The sequence below is a fragment of the Mastigoproctus giganteus genome, chromosome 1, assembly GCF_048544385.1.
Source record: "Mastigoproctus giganteus isolate SK-2022 chromosome 1, ASM4854438v1, whole genome shotgun sequence".
Taxonomy (NCBI): Eukaryota; Metazoa; Arthropoda; class Arachnida; order Uropygi; family Thelyphonidae; genus Mastigoproctus; species Mastigoproctus giganteus.
In genome coordinates, this window is record NC_143575.1 from 11,380,297 (window position 1) to 11,405,178 (window position 24,882).

The following is a 24,882-nucleotide window of genomic DNA, read 5'->3' on the forward strand; positions in this document are numbered from 1 at the left end:
ATTAATGTATCCCCGCGTTTGCACATCATAGAAGTTTTTTTTATGTTGCACTGGTGCCGAAAGACGTATCATGGCACCATTTAGATGCCCTGACACGTCTTTTGTATTTTTAAAATTTTTCTTTCACCAGCCATGAAATTAACTGTATTCGAAGAAATTTTTTTCACTTTGTAGTCGCGATTATTCCTTAAGAATTGAGAATTCCCTCCACCAAATGGTTACTATGTTTTGTGGTTAGGCTGAGGCAATAAAACAGCAGACTGTATTTGGCACATTATTATTCGAATTCGTATTACTCGAATAATACGAATTATACGTATTATTCGAATTCGAACAATAATCAGTGGCGGATTTAGGAGGGGCGATCGCAGTGTTCACCCAGAGTCTTTTAGATAAATCGGAATAAACACTGCGTTTTATAATATTAAGTTAGATGTATATTTTACAGTGACTGATTAAAAATTCGAGATGAATTCAAGCTAAATTTCCAATTATTGTTAATCACATATATCCTCATCGTTATGACGATAACCTTACAAAGGTTATTATCAGTGGTAGTTTAGAGTTAATTAGCCGTCCGATTATTTGTACAAGTACAGCGTTTTCTATACCCACTTGGGATCAACGATTTCGAATTTAAATAATACGAAACTTGAATTTATTACGTGTTGATCTAGGTTGACCAACAAAACTGTAATTTTTCATTTAAAACAGTGCATGCAGTTATCTTCTATGTGTTATCTTATCTGCGGGATCGGTAACCTTTCGGGGTGGTGTGCCAGGTTCACTGTCGGGTGAGGACTCGTGTACCGAGCTCACTCTGGTGCAACTGATGAATTCTTGAAATTGCGAGAGGGAAGGGGTCTAAGTGTAAGGAAACTACCTATAGTTATTTTGCAAAAATACGCTCACATGGGGTGAGGGGGTGCTTGGCTGCAACTGGGGGGAGGGTCCACTTTCAAATTAAATTAAAACACAGGCAGGCCTGAGCGTTCTTGTTGCGTCTTTCGTTGCAATTCCTTGTTGGGATAAGTGGACGAAATCGTTGTGTTGCCCTTCGGGGTAATCTCAGGCACTAATGGCATGGGTTGCTAACTCATATCTACTGTGAAAAAATTTCACTCTTAAATATTCTATTACGTATAGAGCAGCTGTAATTGTGACACACTGTAAGTGTCACTAAGTTGTTGGGTTTTAGGCGCATCAGCGACTTAGACCATATTGTACCATTGTGCATTATGTCTTTGCTGGGCCTATTTATATGTTGTGCGGGCTGAAAAACTTTACTCCCTCTGCTTGAGGTCGGCTAACTACACTTCGACTGAAGAGGACTTTAGAAATTCTTCCTGTCGACAAGAATAGAACTCAGACTTCTCCACGAGTGACAAGTGTCACCCAGTCTGTTTCAAAGTTGTGGGTTTCTGTCGGGTGGTAGTTTTTATTAGTTGATGTTATTTTCTTTTGTTAAATCTTGGTAAGCTGTGAAGAGTGTATCTTGTACCGCCCTTTAGTATCCTGAACCTGTAGGTGCAATAAAGGAATAAAAAAAACATAAATAAATCACACATGACGTCAGAAACAATAATATTTAAACAAGGTCGCTGATTTAACCAAGGAGGAAAAACTGTCTTGTGGTTTTATTGGGATTGCAGTAGCAACTAGCAGAAAACTTTCAATAATAAATTCTGTTCGAGATTTTCTTACAGATACGGAGAACACAGGGCTTAGATCTAGCGATATCATTATGCAAAAGAGCACAGTGTATTAAATGTTTTCTTCTTATTAGAAGTCAAGTCATCAAAGACTCGATACTGCATCTACCAAGTAAAATCTTTCATAGAGGATATCAATCAACGAGAATCTTTCATAATAAAGGATATTCAGTCTAAATATCTGAACATGTGACAGGACCAATAGCAGTCAGCAAGGACTTTTCAATTACTGTCTCATTTTTCAGATTAAAAATAACGTATAAAAACACAGGCAACAGTGTTATTTAATCGTTTTTTAAATAACGATAAATAGTGCGACTCACACTTACCAACCTTTCAAAGAAAGGCCAGGAACTTGCAAGAAAAGTCCTGCTGGAAGCTCCCTGTCCTCACTGTGACGAGTGGAAAACTCTGGACAAACCTCAGTTGCTGTTTCAAAAAGTGCAAATTGTAACAGTATTAGCAATTTGCGAAATGGCAACACAAGAAAAACTATGCTTTAATATGTCCAATAAAATTAATTCTGGACATTTGCATATTGTGAAATATGCTATGTTAGTATTGCCTTTTGTAGTGAACACATCAGTAAAGTAACAAAGAAAATGTATATGATGGACCCAATGATATGGGTTCAGCCATTTACGGACAATTTTCCTTTTTTTACATTTTGGACAAACGTGGTGTGAAACGATACATCTTAAACTGGCAATCACTAATACTACACTTTAAAATGAGAATATGTCGATTATAATCGGGAAATATTTCCTTACATAAAAATGAAAGCTAATTGTAGATGTTTTACGATGTTTCCAAAAGTAAGTTTACTTTTGGAAACGAAGCTAAGTCATTTCTGTTTTTAAAATTCCAAACAAACTCCAAAATGTTAAGGTTATCATTGTGGATTATAATTTTGCACGTATTCGTGAGCTGTTGTTGTTATTTGGTTTTTAGGAGCATTAGCAACTAAGGCCATATTGCTCCTTTGTGAGCTAAAGAACCACCATTGATAATGATTCTTCATCATCGTCGTACTAGAGAGGACTGCCTCCCCTTAAAACGGATATCTGGATATTCAGGGCCGTTAACCACTTTCACTCATTTCCCCAACGTTGTGTGTTGCAGCATATATTTAAATGGCTTGATATCCTTTTTATCAGTTGGTTTTACAACAGTTAAAAATAAAAGAAGTCAGAGGAATCCTGAATTTATCCTACCTTATAATTCGGTGAAGAGGATATTCAACCCATGATCGATTACATAGTAGATTGTTCCAAAAAGGTCACAATCGTATTCAAATAATAAAAAAAAAATTAAAATATTACGAAGGTTCTTACATTCCCCACGCCTTAACTTTAATCACTCTGCATCTGCGTAACCTTTCTCTCCTCCCCACCAAGAGATCCTTTTAGATGGTGGGCCGTTCGGCGACCTGAAGCCGGGCAGTCGCAGGCGGAGGTGGCACGTTGGCTTAATGTGTCAAGCAGTGTTGTTTTAGCACTATGGAAGCAGTTTCAGGCGACAGGAACCATTACAATAAAAGTTGGCCAAGGTCGCGAGAGGGCAACGTCAACCAGAACAGACCGCTATCTGGCTCTAACAGCAAGACGAAACCCTACGATGCCTTGTCATCCACTGCCTCTTGCGGTTGCTGTGGCCACAGGTGAAAATATTTCCAATTGTGTTACAACGCGTTCCAACGGTGTTAAGAAGGTTCAATTCATGTGAACTCTACGCAAGGAAGCCAGTGGTTTGCATCCCATTAACCTCAAACCATCGAAGAGGTCGTCGAAACTGGTGCCACGAACATGTGACTTGGATCCCTGACAAATGGGGTACAGTTCTGTTTTCTGAGTCCCGTTTTAGTCTAGAGATTCTAAACGTTATTCCATCCGGGGAATGTGGTACCACCCCTCCAACGTCAGAGAAAGGGACACTTACAGTGTAGGAGGTGTTCTCGTGCGGGGCGGAATAGGGATAAACGGTCACTTCAAGTTTTTGATAGGGGTACCGTAACTGTGCAGCGGCACCGAGAACAGGTCCTCAAACCCTACGTGCAACTTTTTAGATGTGCGGTTGACTCAGAGTTTCTTTTAATGCACGACAACGAAACTGGACATAGAGGTCAAGTGGCGGAGGAATATCTTGCAACTGAATATATCCAACGACTGCCGGGGCCAGCACGATCACAGACTTAAATCCGATCGAACATGTGGGGACGCCCTTAGATGTCGTATCGCACGCCGACAGCCAACTCTTTAGTCACTAGGTGAGCTGAGATCTGCGCTAGTGGAGGAATGGGATTTGTTCCCACAGAATCTTATGACATCCTTATATCGAGCATGGTTCACCGTTGTCAAGCCTGTTTAGCCGCTGGAGGGGATCATACGCCGTACTGATGTGATGTGACCATATTTTCGAGCACCTTGTATCGACTTCTGTAATGTGACCTTTTTGGTAATTCTTATACAACCCCTATAAATGTCCCTTATACCTGTCCGAAGTTTCTCGCTGTCTCCTCACTTCATCGTTATTCTATGGTACACCACCATATCAAATTTTGTCTGGCTTCATCGCAAGCTGCGCGAGTTACACCACGTTTTCTACGTGTTCTGTTAATTTTGTCGTGTAGCTGTGTAGTTGTTCAGCCACATGAATGACGTGAGAGGTAGGACTGTTATGGATGAAGCTGCGAAGCGCTATTGATTAAATAAATAATTCTTTGCTTGCTATAATTAAAGATGAATACAGCAGAGGCAAAATGATCTTTCACCGTCAAGGAGGCCAGGGAAACAGCAACGTTTACAATCAGCAGTATATAAACAATAAACAAGATTGGAATTTAATATATAGGTAGGGTAGACATTCAGTTACATTCACCTTTTTATAATCACCACATACTGGCTTCTTATGACTGTTAACCAAACAAAGCTAGAATATAAAAAGGTAGTTGTTTTAGAACGTGGAGATGGATCTTTTCAAATTAATTTGCTTCCAATGAAATTAATTCGCTCCATTACTGCTGGTGGTCTTTTAGTAGGTCAAAACTTCGGTTAACATTTGTTTGCAAAGCCATTTCGGGAGAGATCTTTTCAGATTGTTGTGCCTCACTTGAGAGCTCAATTCGAAATTGCCCACTTGAAAGCAATTTCGAAACTAGGAAATGACGCTCTTGTAAACGCCTTTTTCAGTCGAGAGAACAAAACAGGCATAAAGTTAAATGCTTACTGTAAGGGGTGTGGAGTACAAAAAACAACGAAGGAATGCTTTTTCTTTGTTTTTCTTTATTATTTTTTTTTTATAAAGCTAAACATAAGAACATACAGAAACCTGTAGTACTCTAGTAACGTGTGTAGGTTGAAAAGACAGAAAATATGTTAGCTTGAATTTCGGTAGATTGCAGTTTTCAGGAAATACAAGGAAGAACGCTGTGCCAAAGAACAGACAGGAAAATCGAGGAAGGAGAAATATTAGAGGAGTTGGACCGTGAACGGATGTTGAGTATTGATACACGTGAGCATTCGGGCTAGTTTGGAAGAAAGAAGTGGATGGAATTACAGATAATAATTCAGAAGAACAGTGCCCCTGAAAATATCTGTGGAAATGGCATGGATCAAAAAGTTAATGTCTGTGTGGCAGAGAGGGAGTGGAGCGAGTTTGTAGGAGAGGAATCATTAACAGACCTAACTGCCCTCTTTTTGATAGAGTCTATAAGTTGAAGAGATTTTGGGGACACCAGCCTAACATATAGGAGCAATATTCCATGGTAAGACGAATTTGTGATCAGTAGTCAGTAGCTTTTCAGAAAAAAAAGTAAAACAGAAAACGACAGAAAAATCCTGGTTTCTATTCGATGCCTAGGAGGCACAATTTGTAATATGCTTCTGACAAGAAATTCATGGTTATTCACAATCAGGATTCCAGATCTTGTCTAAAAATCTGAGTGTTAACGAAGGTGGACATGGGAACAACAGAAAAATATCCGAAATAAGAACTGGTTTTAACAGGATTTAAATGAACTAAGTACTCGTTTTCCCACTGGGGAATTACCTGGAGAGGAGCATTTAAAGAATTGGCGAAGGAAATTCAAAAAGTTTTCAGTATTCATCCTTGGTGCTCCTAATTCAGTTGAATAAATAACAATGATTTTTTTTTTTTTTTTTTTTGTATTTTAATATGAAATTTAATAAACGGTCATCCCATATCATAGAAATGAAAGTAAGCAGTGCGAGTAGTAACTTCTGTTCTAATAATAATTATTATTTTGTTTTTGTTAGCGCGTCGGCTTCTGTGGCCATATTGCACCACTCAAAGTTTTTGCATTTTCTGCTCTGATCCAAGCCCGAGGCGGGATTCGAACCCGCGACCTTTGGGTTGCCAGGCAGGCACTTTACCCACCCGGCTGGCCCAGTCGGCAATAATTAATTAATAACACATTACAGGTGAGATAGCCAGTTACAATGTCAGATAGTAACACCTTATAAAACCTAAAAATAAATAGGCAAAGTACAAATATAAGATCAAATTTAAAATACTGTGTAAGAATACAGTATATTTTAAATAAATACTTAAATATTAATATAAAACATAAAAAATGAACTTAAATATGATGCATTGATTCTGACACAAAATATATTTACAAAATGGATCTATTTTATAATATCTATAAAAAAAGAAATCAAGGGTTGCTTCTCCTGTTGTTTGCACGACTGGGCCCATTAAATGGGAAGAAGCTTCTTAAAGCAGAACATGCATTATGAATTATTTTGTATATTAATTTCATTCCTAAATATGTCCACGTAATTCGAGGGAATCATGCCTTGCCATTTTTTAATAAACAAGTTAGTTTATGAATGCAGTGCGTTACATTTCAGGCGGATTAGTAAATAATAATAAGGCACGATTTATAACAAAGATAAGAGCAAAAAGCAACGATTTTTATGCGCGACCCAAGAAAATTTCATTTCTGCGCATCCGCTACATTGCTCATTCATTCATCCAACCGGTGCATGTCAAAAAACATGATATCCAGTGCTTCAGCTACAATATAAGATATATGGATAGCCTATGTTATCTGTATAAAAAAAATAATAATAATAAATAAAATAATAAAAATAAAATAAATAAACAATAATTGCGGAATTTTTATTTGTATAATTTTTATGATATTTGGGAAGGGTGGACAAATCGTTCTAAAGAGTGAAATATAAAATTTCATCAAAATCCATTCACTGGAAGTCGATTTATTGCATGCGGACGGACGAACAAAGTAATAATAATTGCTGGATTTCTATTGGTCTGATTTTAATGAAATTAAACTATTCCTTATTACAGTAATTTTTGGTGTTTTTTTTTTTTTTTTTTTAAACCTTACTCAGTGTTAAACTGTATGTCGATGCACAATGTTCCCACATTTTAGGATAACATCAGTTTCTTCTCTTTAAAGAGATGATTGAAAACAATTTTTTTAAAAAGATAGTTATTTCCTCGATGCAAACTATGGATAAAGAAATGAAAGAATATGATGGAGTTTCACTCCCGCAATGCAGAATTATCCTGACTAAAAGTAGAGGAACAGCTAAAGGAACACTGATAAGGTGTAAGGGTATATGAATGAGAACAATAATAAAAAAAATAAATAAATAAACAAACAAAAAAACCAGCCAATTGTGCAAGGCACAGTAAAATTCACTACATTTTCATGCAAATAAATCGCTGCGAGCTATTCTTCCCTAAACTCTGAAAGTAGGCAGAACATTCGTAGCGGAAATGATGTATGAATGTACGTACCTCGTAATGACTTCATATGGGCCACTGCCATGCGGAGGATGGTTAATTTATCTGGTTTCCGGGCAAGGGCGCTGCAGGTGGGAACCATGTCGGAGAGTTCAGTGATGTATGCTGTCATTTTATTACGCCTCCTCCTCTCAATCTCGCTGTGATTTTCCCTGCAACGAGAACATAACAAAAATGTTGGTCAAGCTGAGCAATGTTCGTACAAGATATATACATACGTCTTATCCTATATTTCAAAAACATCGGGAAGTTTATCTCTGAACATCGTTCAGAGTATAAACTTCTTGATTTCTTTCCAACAATCCTCTTTACTTGGCAAAAATTGTTACAACTAACCATTAAAAAAGTCTGAAATAAATTACATAGTAAGCTATAAAAATTCCACTCTAATGTCCTCAGAGTATTGAACAGTGAACTTTAACCAAGCTGGAGTTTAAGAAACAGCAGCGATTTTCAAACCTTTTATACTGTACAGTACAACGTGTATCCTCTTCATGTTTCGTAATTGGATTACGAAATGTTTTCCTCCTGGCAGTTCCACTTTAATGTCCTCGGGGACTGAACCATCTAACACTTCCTGGGAGATGACGACCGACATTCATACTTTAAGTTTTATACGTTTTGATTATCTGATAACATGGGAATCCAGATTTTACATATGTCCAATATAAGTCTAAATCCCTAATACGTAATATATTTGCTATGCGCATACAGATTACAGATATAATGTGTTTGAATTCACATTTACCATAACATACGGTAATTTTCTTGTATTCTATAACTTGCAAACTCCTCTGGCCCTATATGGCTTTCCTGGAGTATATAAACAGACATATTAATAACTATTTATCGTATATTTCAATTATCAGCTGTTTGCTTTGCATTCTGATAACGGAATATGCAATTATTATCGAAACGTCAGTGGAAGCAGTTCATTTAGATAATGGTAACAAGCAATCATTGTTAATTTACATGTTCTAGTGCCTACAAGATGTTTTGTTAAAGTTGCATATAAAGTCAGTTAATATTTAATTTATTTCATATGCTTCTAGCAGAATTTTTAATTTTTCTTATTTTTATAGTGTATATAATTACTGGTATAAGCGTTTTGACACATACTACGAATATTAAAGATTATTCCATTAAACCATACATTACAAACTAACATTTGGTCTCCTTCACATGAATATTGTACCTAGAAAAAAAAAAAAACTGTCATCTGTAAGCCACTAATTGATTGAAGAAACTATCGCTGCTTCACAAAATATTCTTCGATATTCTTCATTAAGTCTAATGATATTCTTCATTAAGTCTAATGAAGAATATCGCAAACGTTATGGAATAGAATAGGGATGACTTTTAATATTTAGAATAGAAGTACGGGCAAGCATTTTGAAAGAGTATTAAATCTCTTCGAACTGAAGCTTGGAATTCCTTCAAGAGAGTTGGAACTTTTTTTGGGCAAAAAACAGAGCAGAGAACTATAAAATCTTGAATGAGAAGTCATTACAGACCTCCTAATTAGACTTTTTCCATTGGACAGGCTAAACGTTATCATGAAGATGTTGCTACTAACGATACCAGTATGTTCGCAGGCTATTGCTGAATTCAGATAGACTCCTGATTAATGCAAAATAATAATAATAATTTAAAAAAAAAAAACTGATATATTTAATCACGCTACAGCACGATCACGGTCAGTCACAAACTCAATTTAACTTGGGAACACTTGGGAACTATTCGGACTATCAGAATCATAATAAACGATAGGAGGCAGATTTAATGCTGATTCCTGCATGGGGTACGTTCAAAAAATTCCCACGATTTATTATATCATAACAAATTAACATTTATTTAATGTTAAACATGCATCGCGGCAAGATTCGGTATTACACTGCACACAAATATTTTTTTTTTCGAAATTTATTTGATACAACTGAGAAAAGGCGAAAATACGCGTATGTAAGTGATCTACGTTTGTAGATCACTTACAAACCTTTGCAGGGACAGAATAGAGTACATATTACAAATGAACTGGCACTGCTGTCATAAATCGCTTTTGAATAATTTATTTGTGCTAAATTAGTCAAATACTTTCATTCTATTCCTAATTCTGAATCGCCAATGCTAACGTAGAGATAAAAGATGCGGTCTAAATATTAAACCACTCATACCCCACACATGACAAAACAATGCTGGCAATTACAGATAATTTCCGTGAAAGGCTCACACTGCGTCAATCAAGAAAAACTCTAAGAAAACAGAAATCAAGCCATCCTATTCCTTGATTGAGATGGAGTATCCGACAACAAAACAACAGTTCGTTATCAAAACATGTTTTAGGTTGCAATTCAAACGGCCCTCGGCAGTAGCATAGTTGGTAGAATCGTTGTCTTCCCACACACCGGGTGTAAAAGACCCAAGTCCGAGTCCTGTCGATGACGTGAGAATTTTTATGGAACTTTTTCACAACGTTGTGGCTGAGTTAGTCGGTCTCAGGCGAGGATAGCATGGTTTTTCCCTCCGAAACTCGGGTTTTTGTCCAGCAAACAGAAAATCGACCACAGAACACACACAATTTACAGATTATAACTGGCCTTAGTCGCTGATGCTCATAAAATCCACCTGCACCTACAATCTGTTGTTGTGGAAGTTGTATATTTATCAATGATATTGATGAAGGTATATCAAGCTTAACGTCAAAGTTTGCAGATGATACAAAGGTTGGCAGGGTTGTTAATAACGGTAATGACAGTATGCTGCTGCAACAGGATTTGAAAAGGATAGATGGGCTGAGCAGTGGCAACTGAAGTTTACAATGGCAAGTGCAAAGTGCTCCATATGGGTAGCAGTAACTCCAGAGAAATGTACCAACTATGTGGTGTTACACTCAGGGTAGTGGAGAATGAAAGAGACCTGGGTGTAATTGTGCAGTCAGAATGAAGTTTTCTGAGTAGTGCAGACAGGCTGTCAGAGTAGGTCATGGGGTCTTGTTAATGATATACAGGAATTTTGCAAGCAGGGATAAGGAGGTGATTATACCCTTGTATAAGGAAATGATCAGGCCACACCTTGAGTACTGCGTACAGGTCTGGAAGCCTCATTTTAGGAAGGATGTAGAGTTGTTAGAACGAGTACAGAGAAGGACAACAAGACTGGTGAAGGGAACAAAGGGGTGCTCTTATGAAGAAAGGCTTAAGTCCTGCAAGTTGCAGCTTCTGGAGACTAGGCACCTGCGAGGCGATCTGAGTGAGGTGTATAAGGCCTTGAATGGATTGAGCAGACTCAGTGCTGATGGGATTTTTCCTCTTGCTCAGATTACAAACCTGAGGGGGCATAGATGTCTGGAAGTTTGCCTTTAGTCAGCGGGTGGTTGATTGCTGGAACAAACTGCCATCTGTCATTGTGGAAGTTGATAGCTTAAATAAATTCAAGGAGGAACTGGACAAACGTTTAGAGGGAATGGATTGTGAAATGTTTTTTTTTGGTTGATGCTACATAAGCTTGCTTTCTTGCATCATATGCCTCTACTAATGCTAATGAAACTCACCACAGAGCAACCATCTGAACGATGCTGACAACAGTATTAGCAAATTCTTTGTAACCTATTAAGGATGACAATATGACGTGTCAAATGATTTCTAAATAGGAAACAAATGAAGAATGAAATCACTGAAATAAAAAAGTAATCTTAAGATGTGTTTTCCCCCCTCAATGTTGAAAATTTCTGTAATGTTTATCTTGTAACCACGTTCGTACCTCAATTACATGGCTTGTTTCTTTAAAAGATAATAATGTTCCAGGTTATAATAGAAGATATCAACAATATTATTTATATCAAAAACAGCGAACTAACGAAAGATATTACCCCCCCCCCTCTTCCCACCAGAGATAGCTTGATCGACGCAATCACGCTGATTTTCAAAACGCCATGTCCATAAATAAACTTTCTGCTTGAACAACCCCAAGCAAACTGAAATGGAAAACATTACTTTAATGGAACAGAAATACCTGGAATTTTCATACAAAAAAAACGGCACACTACAGAGTCGATTCAACAGCAACCATTACACGTGGTTTCCGTACTAATTACTGTACAAGAAATTTAATGACTCCGTCATTAAACTCGCGTCGAACAAGCGAACGTTTCGGCGGAACGTGGCATCGAAGCTAAATTGGCGTTATGCTTTTCGTTCAGATCGCCAAGGAGTAATTAAAGCGATATTTTTAATACATTATTATGTATTAGTAAAATATAACGCGCGCTTTAAAATATAATTTATATGGCCGGTACGTAATAAGTACCAAAAGGCCGAAGAATTCAAAATTGCTCATCAGAGAATTCAAAGTTCAGTAAAATCATGTTTGCATCAGCAAGTAAGATAGCTGAAAACTATAACTGAGTAGTTGTAAAGTTTCCTAAGTACACGCAGCAGTTTCCAAAATTAAAGTAAGATAGCTTCTATTATTACTTTTATTATGAAATAAAGTATAAAGGCCAGATTTATCCTATATACATGCTTTTTTATAAATAGCCTGCGCGAATTATTTTTTCTACGTACACTAACCTATAAAAAGTTATGGGACACAATTCTGATTGTAGGAAATTGTGTGACTAAAAAATATGTAATATTTTGGTCTATCAAAGGTGATCAGCAGTTAGCCTGAAATTCATTGAAAGCGTGTATGATGAACATCCGGAATGAGCGAACAGAGTTTGAGATAATGGATGTTGAATATCACGTGGAATAATACGTTACAAACGCGTTAAAGAAGTAGAGCATAATATCACCACAACTTTCTTCAGGGAATTAGTAGAAAGTTTTCCACGACGTAATGAAGCAGGTATTACGGCCAAAGGTGAGCCAACACGCTATTAGAATCTTTAAATGAATATTTATTCATAACTGCAAGTGTTACATTACTGCTGGTAGGATAGTGTACACTGAGTGAATTTTATTACTTACAACCTACCCTTTTCGTGAAATGGAGAGTTTTTTCAGTAAAAGCATTACGTGCTCGTACCGTGCGATCAGGTGGGCAGATACGTTGTATGCGTGAAATTCAGTACAAGTATATCAAAGGCAAAGATTCTAGGGACTGAACGTGGCATGGTAGTCGGCGCCAGACGCGTTAGTATGAGTATCTTGGAAACTGCAGGGTTGCAGTTTCAGGTGTATAGAGGTTGGTCCAATAACCAAATAATATCCAGTAAGACTTGTGAAGTGGTCTTCGTGGGTAGCACAGTTGGTGGGATCACCGTTCTTCCCACACCGGTTGGAAAATACCTGAGTTCGATTCCTGTCGATGACGGGAGGAATTTCTATGGGCCTTTTTTCACAACGCGGCTGAATTAGTTGGCCTCAGGCAAGGATTGCGTGGTTTTTTTTTTTCTCCCGGAAACTCGGGTTTTTCGTCCAGCAAAGAGAAAATCGACCTCAGAACACACAATTTACAGCCAATATACACGGAGCATTATGGCCTTATTCGCTGATGCCCCTAAAAACCCTACTACTACTACAACTTGTGAAGAGTAATAGAAAAGCTACAACTAGTCAAAATAATAATCTGGTACAACAGTGGTAATCAAAGAATTTCATAAAGCTCATCGTCGTATCCTGTCAAGGATAAGAAATCTCAACAGATGATCTAATGGAATCCACACCTATAAGCAAAAAAGAAGAATTACTACATTCATTTTTCTTAGGCGGGGTTGCCAAAAGTCGGTCCCAGCGAACTCTTTGCAACTCCGTTGTGTATCTTACATATAATCTACATCATTCTACTCTAATATACTCCCTCTCCCTGTTTTTGCCCAATTATAGGGTGGAAAGATGATTCTCAGACAGTCACTGGCATCAGCCTCCTACCCCAGTGGAGTTAAACTTTCTAAGACGGCAAAAAACTGATATATTTAGAAAAACTATAGGTACATTTAATAAAAAAATTATAATGTCTAAAATCGAGGTTAAAGCGTCCAAGTCTAGGTTATCAATAATTGGCAGTTCATTTCAAATTCCTAAGAGTCATCAAACAATATGATCAAAGGCAAACCAGACTAAGCCACAGCAACCATAAAATCTTCAAACACCGACACGTGCTTAGTCTAGCCCATTTGATTTCAGCAGCACAAGGAACTGCCTTTCATAGACGCTGAATAGAGACGTTACATGTAGCAGCACAAAGATTGTTGTTGTTATTATTTGGTTTTTAGGAGCATTAGCAACTAAGGCCATATTGCTCTGGGGATATGCGGTGGTCATTTCCTGACCTTTCCGCATCTTCCGTATTTGGTGGTCACGGGCTCGAACCCCGGTCTAATCAAGAAGCGTGTGCTACGCACTGCTGCTTCTGCCTACCTGGCTACGGAGGCGCCCAGCACAAACAGCTGCATCCTCTGAGTCTATGGGCACCAGAACAGTTGAGGATTGGAAATACGCTGCTTGCTCTGGCGAATCCTGGTTCCTACTGTTTCACGCTCATAGGAGAGCTAGAATATGGTGAAAACAGTATGAATCCAAGGGCACATCCTGCCAAGTGTCAACAATGCAAACTGCTGACAGCGGCGTCGAGTGTTTCTGCGGTGCACTTTGAGCGCACTGATACCAGTGGAGCAATATTTGGATGTTACAGGTTATTTCAAAATGTTCTTGACTATGCGCATTCCATCATGGCTGCAGTAAGTTGAGGAAAGGCAACTTACTTTAACATCCCATCTTGCATATGTCTTCATATATATATGGTGGGATATTATAAGCAGAGAGAGAGAGAGAATTGCCATTGGAAGAAGATCGGGTGCTGATGAAGTATGCAGTCGGAGAGATCCATCATCAATAGATAAGTATTTTCCTGTTATATTATGGGCATTGTTAAAATGTGAGCTCCATTAAATAAATGTTATTGTTTTCAGTTCTCTTCTCCAGATTCATTTCTCATATGGCTGAGTTTATATGTTCTCGTTCCTCATCTGGAACAGCTACAGCTTGATTACTGACGGAGGAATCGCTAGAATCCGCAAACGCCTGTAACACTAGTTTTTCTAGTTAGAGACAAAACAGGGTGTGATGTCCCAGAACTATTTCGACTACGACAGTCCAATACGTTCTGACTATACGATTGGCTACCTCCACCTTACTACTGGTGCAGTTATTATATTAAACTTTTACTCTCTCACAACTGGTGCTGTGACATATTCATCCTCTTGAAAAAACCCTGTAACTCGGCCAAGCCGGTCCAAGGTGGGCAAGCAAAGGTTAAACCTTTGGAACTAACAGGGCGAGAAAGAACCTCGTTGTGACCAGTATGCCTAGACTTGGACCTTAGTGCCGTCAGGGGAGGAGGTTAAAAAGGAAAGTGTCATATTAGAGCAATCCGAGAATCACCTCATCTGCCCATATGTAATATATTGCGTGTTCCCTGGTCGATATGCGTGTTTTGTTAGATAAAAAACCCGAGTTTCCGGGGGAGGGGCCTTGCTATCCAAGCTGTTGTTGTTTGTTGTAGGGTATTAGGCGCATCAGCAACTTAAGACATAACCGTATATAATGTCTGTACACTGGGTGTGTCTCAGGCGCAGATAGCAAGGTTCCCCCCCAGAAACTGGTTTTTTTCGTCCAGCAAACAGGCAATTCGGCCAGAGAACACATGCAATTTACAGACAAAATAAATATATGGGTAGATGTAATCATTTACGGGGGACCCTAATATCATAATTTGTTTGTCGTACACTGGGTGTGTGTTCTGTGGTCGATTTACTATTTGCTTTTTGTTGGAGAGTAGCATGGTTTTCTCCAGCACAAAAAAACCATGCTACTCTCAACTGAGACTGACTAAGTCCACCACGTTGTGAAAAAAAAAAAAAAAAAAAGACTCATAAATTCCTCACCTCATTGACAGGATTCGAACTCAGGTCTACACCCGATGTAGAGAATTCTATCGACGATTCTATCAACTGTGCTACCCACGAAGGCGATATGCAGCATATCTCTGTTCTATCTATGTTTTGATTTAACACCACCTGACTTCTGACTTTGTGGATAGAAGACATGTGGCGTTAAATCACCTAACCAGCATCCCAAGGACTCAGAAATGAAGCGCAAGATTTTTGAGGCACTGTCCCATAAGTTGTCGCTCTGCTGTTGGCTGCCGTGAACGTTAATGGCGGAAACTTGGAACATCTGCGAAAGTGAAGCCAGGTTAGGTGTGTTAAGCGCCTTAATGGCTGGCGCAGTTGAACTAGCGTTTGGGAGCCACCTAACATAAGATACTGTACGTCTACTACTATATTATGCCTTAATGGCGACTGTATTACATTAGTAACTGATATAGATGGTGGTTCATTTTGCTGTCTAGTGGCACATTCCAGATAGTAGTCCATTGTGTTAACTTCGTGACTGATCCCAGGAAGTTGAACCCAGATGACTCTTTGTGCTGATTTGGCAACTGGTCCTGGATGATGTCTCTTTGTGTTGCCTTAGTGATCTGTACGGCAGATGGGATTGGCAGAGACAAAGACTGGCTGGCACAGTCTAAACACAATAAATATAATGTGTCTGTAACTGCGTGATGCATCGGTCTGTTTGTTGTTCTCTGGACAAAGAGCTCGAGTTTCGGGAAGAAAAACCATACAACTCTCGCATGACACCGACTAATTCAACCAAGTTGTTAATAATGCCCATAAAAATTCCTCACGTCATTGATGGATTCAAACTCGGGCGTTTTCCATCAAGTGTGAGAGGATGTGATTCGATTGTGAAAGCGAATCTTGTGACAGACTTGCTTCTTCACACTATAAACAGCCATTCTCTCAATGACTATAGTGTATGTGAAATCATAAAGTCCTGTACATTCTTGGAAACACCTTGTATGTAACAATATGAAGTCCATCGAACTTATAAGAAAAAGTTTTCAGTGGACCCAAGAACCTAAACTGCAATGGTGGTTAATGTTAAAAAATGGAAATATATCCCAACTCAATAAGAATCAATATAATGAAAGCAACTTTAGAAGTTTGTTTAGAGCGTGGTGAGTTTGTTCTTCTCACGCTGTTTGCTGAAAAACATCAAGAAGATTACAATTTAAAGTAGGGGGTGAGGAATTCCAGAGAAATGTCCACCACAGAGCCAAGAAAACCAGATTGAGCCAAAAATATGAAAAACCATTTTTTAATGACTGAATATCGACTGTTACTTGTCGATTGCTTGGCTCAGTGGCTGGCCTTTGAATCGCTTCTAGACGGAGAATACAACAGTGTTATCAATCATACAAGCAAACGTTTTTGTCACCGATAATGCCACGGTATCGTCACGGCTTGACAGAATTCCCTAAGTATTTTTCTCGTCAGCACGTTATAGAACACGCAATTCGCACATCATAAAACTGGAGCCGGGAGGTAATCAAATATACACATGCCACACAAAGTACCAAAAAGCTATTTTTGCATCCACATACTGTGCGACATGCAAGTGTGTCGCAAATACTTCCTTTCACAAACATCACAAAAATATTTCAGCATGTTTTACTGGCGAAAGTGAGATTGCAGTCATTAATACTGTAGCATACCATTCAGTTTTTCGAATTTTAGACATCTTCACGTTCCACAATACAATGCGAAGAAACAAGTGAGCGTTTTCCTTTTGTTTTCATATCTTCCCACATGTGTGACCAATGAATTGCATGGGCCAGGGGATCATAAGCCCTAACTTACGCAAGTCTAAGGCTAAAACGGGGCTCTATACTTGTCATTAAAAGAAATCGTTACAAGTAGAACACTTGAGTTGTTTCCTGCCTGTCTGCACACTTGGTAGGGGTGTACCAACTGTGTAGGGTATAAAATAGTGTCTTCATCCTTCTGACGGACTAAGTCGGACTTCTAAAGACCCACCCTAGTACGGTAGCATGGCTTCAAAGTTACCATCCATCCTTTCTGTTGTAATTAGGTTTGATATATTTTTGTTATAGCATTATGGAGCTTCACTCTTGTCCATGTGTCCTATGACACGACTGGACTACATGAAAAAAGGAAGCTGTAGCTTTATGCCAAGCTACAGCGATGCTTGCTAGGAGAGTGTATTTCATATAGGAATTTGATAAAATATTTGAAAATTTGCAATATTTTCCACTGAATTATAGGTATTATTTCAATATTTTAAATTCAAGTTAAACAAGTTAAAGTTGAGGTAAACAACTTAAACAAGTTAAAGTTAATATCTTTAAAGATATTAACTTGTTACAGAGAAACTGCAACCTCGTAAATTTGACCATGTAGTATACATACTGTACTTGTAATTACACCAATCCCCCACCATTATTACATTTCAAGGCAATGTTGCAAACTCTCGTACAAACTCTTTTACAACTTGTTTGCTATAGTCCAGCAGTACACAAAATGGTGCACAGAATACACCTTTTTTGCAGTCCCCCGGAGTCTGCGGTAGGCCGCAAGAAGGTGGACTCTGTTCATTAATGTGCGCCACGAGTGAGTTTTTGTAGAGCAAAAAGAGATACAACAGGCTCATTCGTTACACTAATTCTGAGAGATATGCTGTTGATCGAGACACCTCTCTCTCTCTTTTTTTCTCTCTCTCTCTCTATATATATATAGCTTTTATGAAAGCCAAGGTATAATCGATTAATTATGTATTCAGGCGTACAGAGTTTTAATTCTGCATATTTTGAAAGTTGGAAGAGCAAATTTTGAAGACAGGTAAGAAATATTTTTGTTTGTCAATCACAATGTTTTATTTCTGAGAACAAGAAAACAAAATGGTCTTTTGTTTCGCTGGTTCGCTAGCAGATATAGAAACCAAAAGGGGCTGAGGCCAAAACAGTTCACGTGAAATGCTATAGTCCAGGGGTGGCCAACGAGTCGATCGCGGATTTAATTTCGGTCGATCACGACGAATTTTAAATATACAGTCATCCCTCGATTTGTGCACCTTGTGCAATGTAATTTTTGAGATGGTAGATCGCGGGACATTTTTAAGGAAAATAATACATCACATCACAAATTAAGTAGGCCACTCCTGCATAGTCTATCGTTATAAAAAGCATACATAAAGACTGACATTCGACCTACGCGAAACATGAAGCTTTTGGTGGTCTATATATATATATAAATATATATATATATATATATTTGTTCTATTTCCATATTTAATTGATGTCTTCAAGCCATAAGCCTGCAAAAGTTCGAAGTATCTCATTTGCCAGTTGGCAAGGGAGGCACAGAACAGAACAAAGTATGTGTGTGTGTGTGTATGTATGTGCGTGCATGCGTGTTTATAATTTATGCTACGGCTTTTCAATTCCTTTTGTAAGGCACCATAAATAGCCATTCCAAGGCACAATAGCTTGTTATTTTGTTTAACAGCGTAGGAGCAAACCGGACTAACACTGAGTTTTATGGCTGCACAAAAATATGCATAGAATGCCACATTTTATACAGGAAAGACCAAAATCCTCTGCTTTTCTGAATATACTGCAAGGGGGATGGGGAGGAAAGGGATTCAAAGATTTCCTATAATCGAGTTTCTTTGGTGCTTGCTGAGAGATTTATGAGAGAGAAAAGCTAACCTAATTCAATCATTCAAAGTTATGGATTATGTTGTTTTTAGTGAAACAAACCAAGTCGGGCCATGAAGTTTCAATGTTGTCTGAATTGCATTTCTGAGGCTAGGTTGCAAAATGAAAAGTCCGAGGGGGTGGAGAATACTACCGCACTGTCTTGATGGATTTAGTTTCGATATCTTCCTCATATCTGATGAAATTGGATGTTATTCTAATCAACTTACAAAGGTCTGAAGGGATTAACCACTATTCTGTGACGGAGTCTCATTCAGGGCGTCAAGAAAAAAAAATGCACTATTTTTAACTTTGTGATATTTCATTAGTAATGTTTTTGAATTAACAATGGAATATCACACAATCACCAGTTTAGATGATTCCTATATTCCAGCATTAGTACGAGAACAACAACAGGATTTATGGAAGTGTTACAGACATCTTATAAAATTTACTAAATTTTATGAATTGGAATAGCTGTGATCTACGAAGTGTGCTTTATAATCCCAGTGCTCGATTCAAATTTCCTGTTACGACATCAACAGGGATTCAATACAATGTCGTGTACTTGACTCAGATGTTTCATACCTTTATTTAGGAATACGATATTTAGTTTGTACTATTCTTGAACTGGTTACAGTTCAGGTAAAATAATTTTGAAGCACACTTCTCATCCCTAGAGAGAAAAAAGAAAAAAATCCACCATTATCAGCTAACTTGCTATTCTACAAGTGATAACGAAATCCACAGATCTTATTAAAATCGCAAAGTAAGACCACTTTGGATCCTTCTCATTTTGATCTCTTCTGAACTTCTCTCGTGATCGTGGTTGATGAATGGGGCATTAAAGGGAAAGCTGGTACAGCGAAACAGAATTACCGATGGCCATCGCGCATGTAAATATTTATTGTTCACGTCCCTTTATTATACAGACTTTATTGTGCTGGTAACGATGACTACTCATAGTGCACACAGCGCAGCAATAAAAATCTTCCAATTCCAACACGTCTTGCCCCAAGTCATACTATATAATAGAAGCCTTTCCGCGCTACATACGTGCTACGGCAGATTACGCAGAGGGTCAGGAACACCATGTCACGGTTCGAATAATAGAGCAGGGGGTTCTTGTCACACGCCATGATGGAAGACGAACACAAGCAGAATTCACGCATCGGCCCCGTATATGCTGGCGGGGCCGCCATGATGCGGTTAGAAGCGTTCATAATAATGCCGAGCTCAGGTACGGGTGACTCATGGGAAGTAACCTTGTGCGTTTCGTGCACCCCTTACCTTGGATGCACTTGCTAATCTTTCACACATGCTTTTTTTTCACGCTCGATTAAATTTTTCCATTAATGTTAACGAAGCCTAGCCGTTTTAAAACGAGCAACCCAATTGAAATCAAAAGAGAGATTTAAACTCAGCAAACGTATTCTGATGACTATCACTAATTGATAGCACATTCTTAATATCCAGCGCTTGAACTTAAACAGCCTTAAAACAGATTTAGGATTTAAAAGAGAAGCCCACATGGAAATGCGCAAAAAGCTTCAGTCAGTTGGAAAACAGAATGTTTTCTATCTGACTGCAAACTTTTCTAACAGGATTTCTAACGTTAAAAAAAAAAAATCTTGCAATGTTTTGCAATTTGCTGCTTTGTACTCCTACACCAGTGTAGGAAATTATAAGTACATTTTCCACAGAGAGTTGGGGGGGAGAGATTACACCAATAATCTCTCCCCACAACCCAATTCTACACGTCTTGCAGTATTTCCACCAACTTTTTCCAATTTACCCTATCAAATGTATTTTCCTAATCCACAAAAGAAATAAAAATAACCGTCTTAATATTTCCTTCCAGCAAAATTCTCATTATTCTTTTCATTCCTTTTCTTTCTTTCTTAACCCACTCTGTTCGTTTTCTATCGTTGGCTTCATTATTTCCCTTAATATTCAATTCATTATTCTAAATATCACTTTTGCTGCGTGGGATATCCAAATAAAAGTTCTGAAATCCTTTACATTTGATAGAATTTTTAAAAATATATTTGATAGAATTCTTTTCCTTCTCTATTGAAAAGGCTTTGGTGCTTAACAAACACACGCCTAACTCTCGGTCTCTTGCTCATCACCCTCTTCTCAATTACCTTCATCAGTATACGTTCAAACCAGTTTCTTTCTTTCTCTTACAGTCTTTATTATACTTCTGTTTTCTCCTATCCTCTCTTCAATAAGTTCTCATTTCTAACCCCATCTGTCCATATCACGCTTTCAAGGCCTCCCCCCTCCCTCTGGTCGTTTACCCTTCTCCTATACTGTATCTGTACAAAAATTTTGGATAGTTCCCTTATCTCTGCATTTTCCATCGCTTTCAGTATTTCCATTGGTGGCCCTTTATTTCCAACTGGCTTTGCCTCAAGATGGCTCTAACCTGTGCTTCAATTATCGTTAGATCTAAGTTATCCTCATTCACTTCATATTTGTCTTCGATTTCAACCTTATTCTCTCTCTTCCACCTATCCATTATAAATCTTAATACATTATGAAAGATAAAATCATATATCATCCGTAAGTCACAACCAGGAGTCGAATTTAATATTAACCAGAAATTAATGAATTAAATTTTAAATTCGAAATTAAGTAACTTTTGCACAAATGAATAACTGATATTGTAAATCAGTATATTAAGCATACTGATAATAGTTGAACTAATAGCGTAATCAGGATAAAAGAGTTTAATGTGTGAAAATATCTGGTTACGCGGGATCCAGATTCTTGCTCGGCAATATTCGGCTATGGAAACTTTGCTACAGCTATGCATTCATTAGCCTGGGAAGTCAACCAGTCAATCTTATATCTGACATTATATTTGACATTTCAGATCTGAAAGGATTCTGTTTACCCCAGCACTTTACAAAGTAGGTATTCCAAAGGATGTCACCGAGTTTTGGCATCATATCAGCACTGTTTTCAGTTTGATTTCCTTTCAAAAAATTTTAATTGCTGAGTAATATACTAAAATTTTCTGACATTTATATCTTCACGCGCTGAAGAACCTGAAGATATAAATGTCAACGACAGGACAGGTTCTTTCTCTTTGAAAATTAATAACTGACGTAATCAATTTCAGATATATATATTTTTTCTATTTCTCACTCTTGTCCTCCTATGAGTGCTAGATTTTTTCGTATATTATTATTGGTAATATTAGACGTAACTGTCAATTACCTACTGCTTCCCAGTAGGTAATTGACAGTAGGTGTATCAATGTAGCCCGTCTCCTCGTGGTATGTACATGTACTGGGAAGTAACTTTCCTGGTGATCGTTGCTTTCCAGTAGCAAAGTGGTTAGAAACATCTAAACAACACACACACACACACACAATTTTTTTCTATCTCTCACTCTTGTCCTCCTATGAGTGCTGGATTTTTTTTTCTAATATTATTGGTAGGACAGTAGGTGTATCAATGTAGCTCGTCTCCTCGTGGTGTGGACGTGTACTGGGAAGTAACTTTCCTGGTGATCGCTGCTTCCCAGTAGCAAAGTGGTTAGAATCACACACAGAGAGAGAGAGAGAGAGAGAGAGAGAGAGAGAGAGAGAGAGAGAGAGAGAGAGAGAGAGAGCACTACACTCATTTCTGGCCATTGTACAGTTCAGTATTATCATATTGTATCACGGCGGAGTTAAACTGATGTTTAGGGACTGCACCACCCAAGACACAACGCATGTTCACACGTCCCATGTCTTTTCACGAGTTTTTGGCTCAAAATAAAGGAAGTTGTGTACCGTTGCATTTACCGAAACAAACTAATTGGAGTTATTATTATTTTTTTTTTGGTTCGAGCCTATCCAAATCTGAAGTTCGTCGTAAGGCCATCAACCCAAATAAAAATCACGGAAATTCAATTTTGGCAGATTATGACAACGGAACTCGGGAACAGCGCGGTCATCTGCATTCAATTTCGTTCTAATTAAGCGTGAAGTCCTTTGCCACTTCCAAATATCCATAGTTTATATCAGCATGTCCAATGCGGCATCCTCTTTGGACATGCCGATATAAACTATGTCGCGAGAGCCATGGCACTCCCAAGAGGTTTTTTGGGCAACCGCAATCTAACGTTGGTTGAATTTAATAATAGACACCGCGGTATCCATCAGCTATTTACAGGAGCTCTTTAGGATCAAAATTTGGCTAGCAATGGTTGACGTAATTTTTTTCATGGCTTTCAATTTAGTTTTAAATTTATTCCGAATGCTAAACTTGGTCATGTAATCCAACTAGCACGTTAGGACAAAAGTTCACAATTATCTACGGTCCACGGATCAGTTTTGAGCGTCCTAATATGGATATTTTGAAGTTTATTTATCCCCTCCTGAAAATCGCATGCCTTAAACACAGTTTATAATTTTGTTTTCTGGCTCATATCACGAATACACACTTGGTATTCGTGATTTGAGCCAGAGGGCCTCTTTCTCTCAACTGCTAAATGTTATCATCTGTCAAGCAACAATGAACCAAAGTTCAATTTGATCAAACTTTTACTTCTCGTATTTCCTCATTAAAGAAATGAGGGAATACAAAATGCTGAAAGCAATTCCAAATAGTTCCGTTCTAAATTCAAACCCTGAGCAAAACTGAAAAAAAAAAAAAAAAAAAAACCGACAGTCAATGGGGATTGAAACTAATAGGATAAATGCAAGTACTCGTATTAAATATAACATTTCACAAAAATTTCAAACCATGAAAATGCAATTCGAAATAAAAATCATTGAAACTCGATCATTCAAATAAAATAAAACAAAAAATAAAATCCTATAGCACACATTCAGTTATCTGTTTGATGACCGAGCTAAAGGAATGCATAACAAATGTGGCATGGGAATTGGTTTTCTCCCATTTTATGTGTATGAACTGTCTCAGAAGAAAGAAAGAGAAATTTCCTTAATTTTCAAGGCAGGGGACCTCGGAAGACAGATATGGTCTGTTGATTCCATTTAACTTCCCCTTAAGAAATAAAAGCGATGGCTGAACTTTCACGCACTCACAGTCAGGGAATATTAGAGGGTTAACGCTTTCCTAATGTCACGTATTTTCCACTACAATGCTCCACTTTACACAGTGTAAGTAATGACTACGACATACACATTTACAGTTCCACCACTAGATAAAAAAAAAAAAAAAAAAAAAATTCCTCTTGTATGGCCTGGAAATAAAACCCACGGATCCAGGAATACAGATTGAATCAATTCAAACCCATGTCCACCAAGTATAAAATAATAATTAATAACCGAAAACAGTATAAAGTGGAGGGGGATTATCATTCGGTCAACACTCATGCAAGCCAGCAATTAGCTGACTTCCATAAGTTGTGTTAATGGACAACAGCCACATTATTAATAGCTCTTTTCAGTGACCAAAGCAAAATAAAAACGCTGCAGTCAACAACCATCAACTGAACGCGAAACAGATTACCAACAAGTTAATTAATGTATACAGTTGGTTTCTTTTCAGACACGTTAACAAATGACAATAATTCAGATTTATAACAAGAAAAAAAGGACAAAAAGCAACGACTTTTATGAGAGAACAGAGAAAAGCATCTGCCACAAAAGAAAAGACCTTAACCCATTCATTCCTCCAACAAGGGCATGGAAAGAAACAATATAACAGAAGAAACAATATAAAACTCAAAGATAACAGAAGAGCAACTAATCATCAAACGTCTAGGATCCGACCTACCCTCAACCAAATCAGCTCGCTCAGTCATGTTTCCAGAAAACACGATTGGTCTCCTGAACGACCCAAATATTAA

General features: G+C 37.9%; 1 protein-coding gene across 3 annotated transcripts in view; it reads right to left on the reverse strand.

Annotated features, from left to right (window-relative positions):
• Positions 1 to 24,882, reverse strand: part of tgo (Aryl hydrocarbon receptor nuclear translocator homolog tgo) — a 535,800-nt gene that overhangs the window by 159,964 nt on the left and 350,954 nt on the right. For all 3 annotated transcript variants that reach the window (XM_090371458.1, XM_090371450.1, XM_090371441.1), the window contains one exon: positions 7,500 to 7,657. In XM_090371458.1, the coding sequence (XP_090227584.1) occupies positions 7,500 to 7,657 (158 nt within the window). The remainder of the gene's footprint in view (positions 1 to 7,499; positions 7,658 to 24,882) is intronic.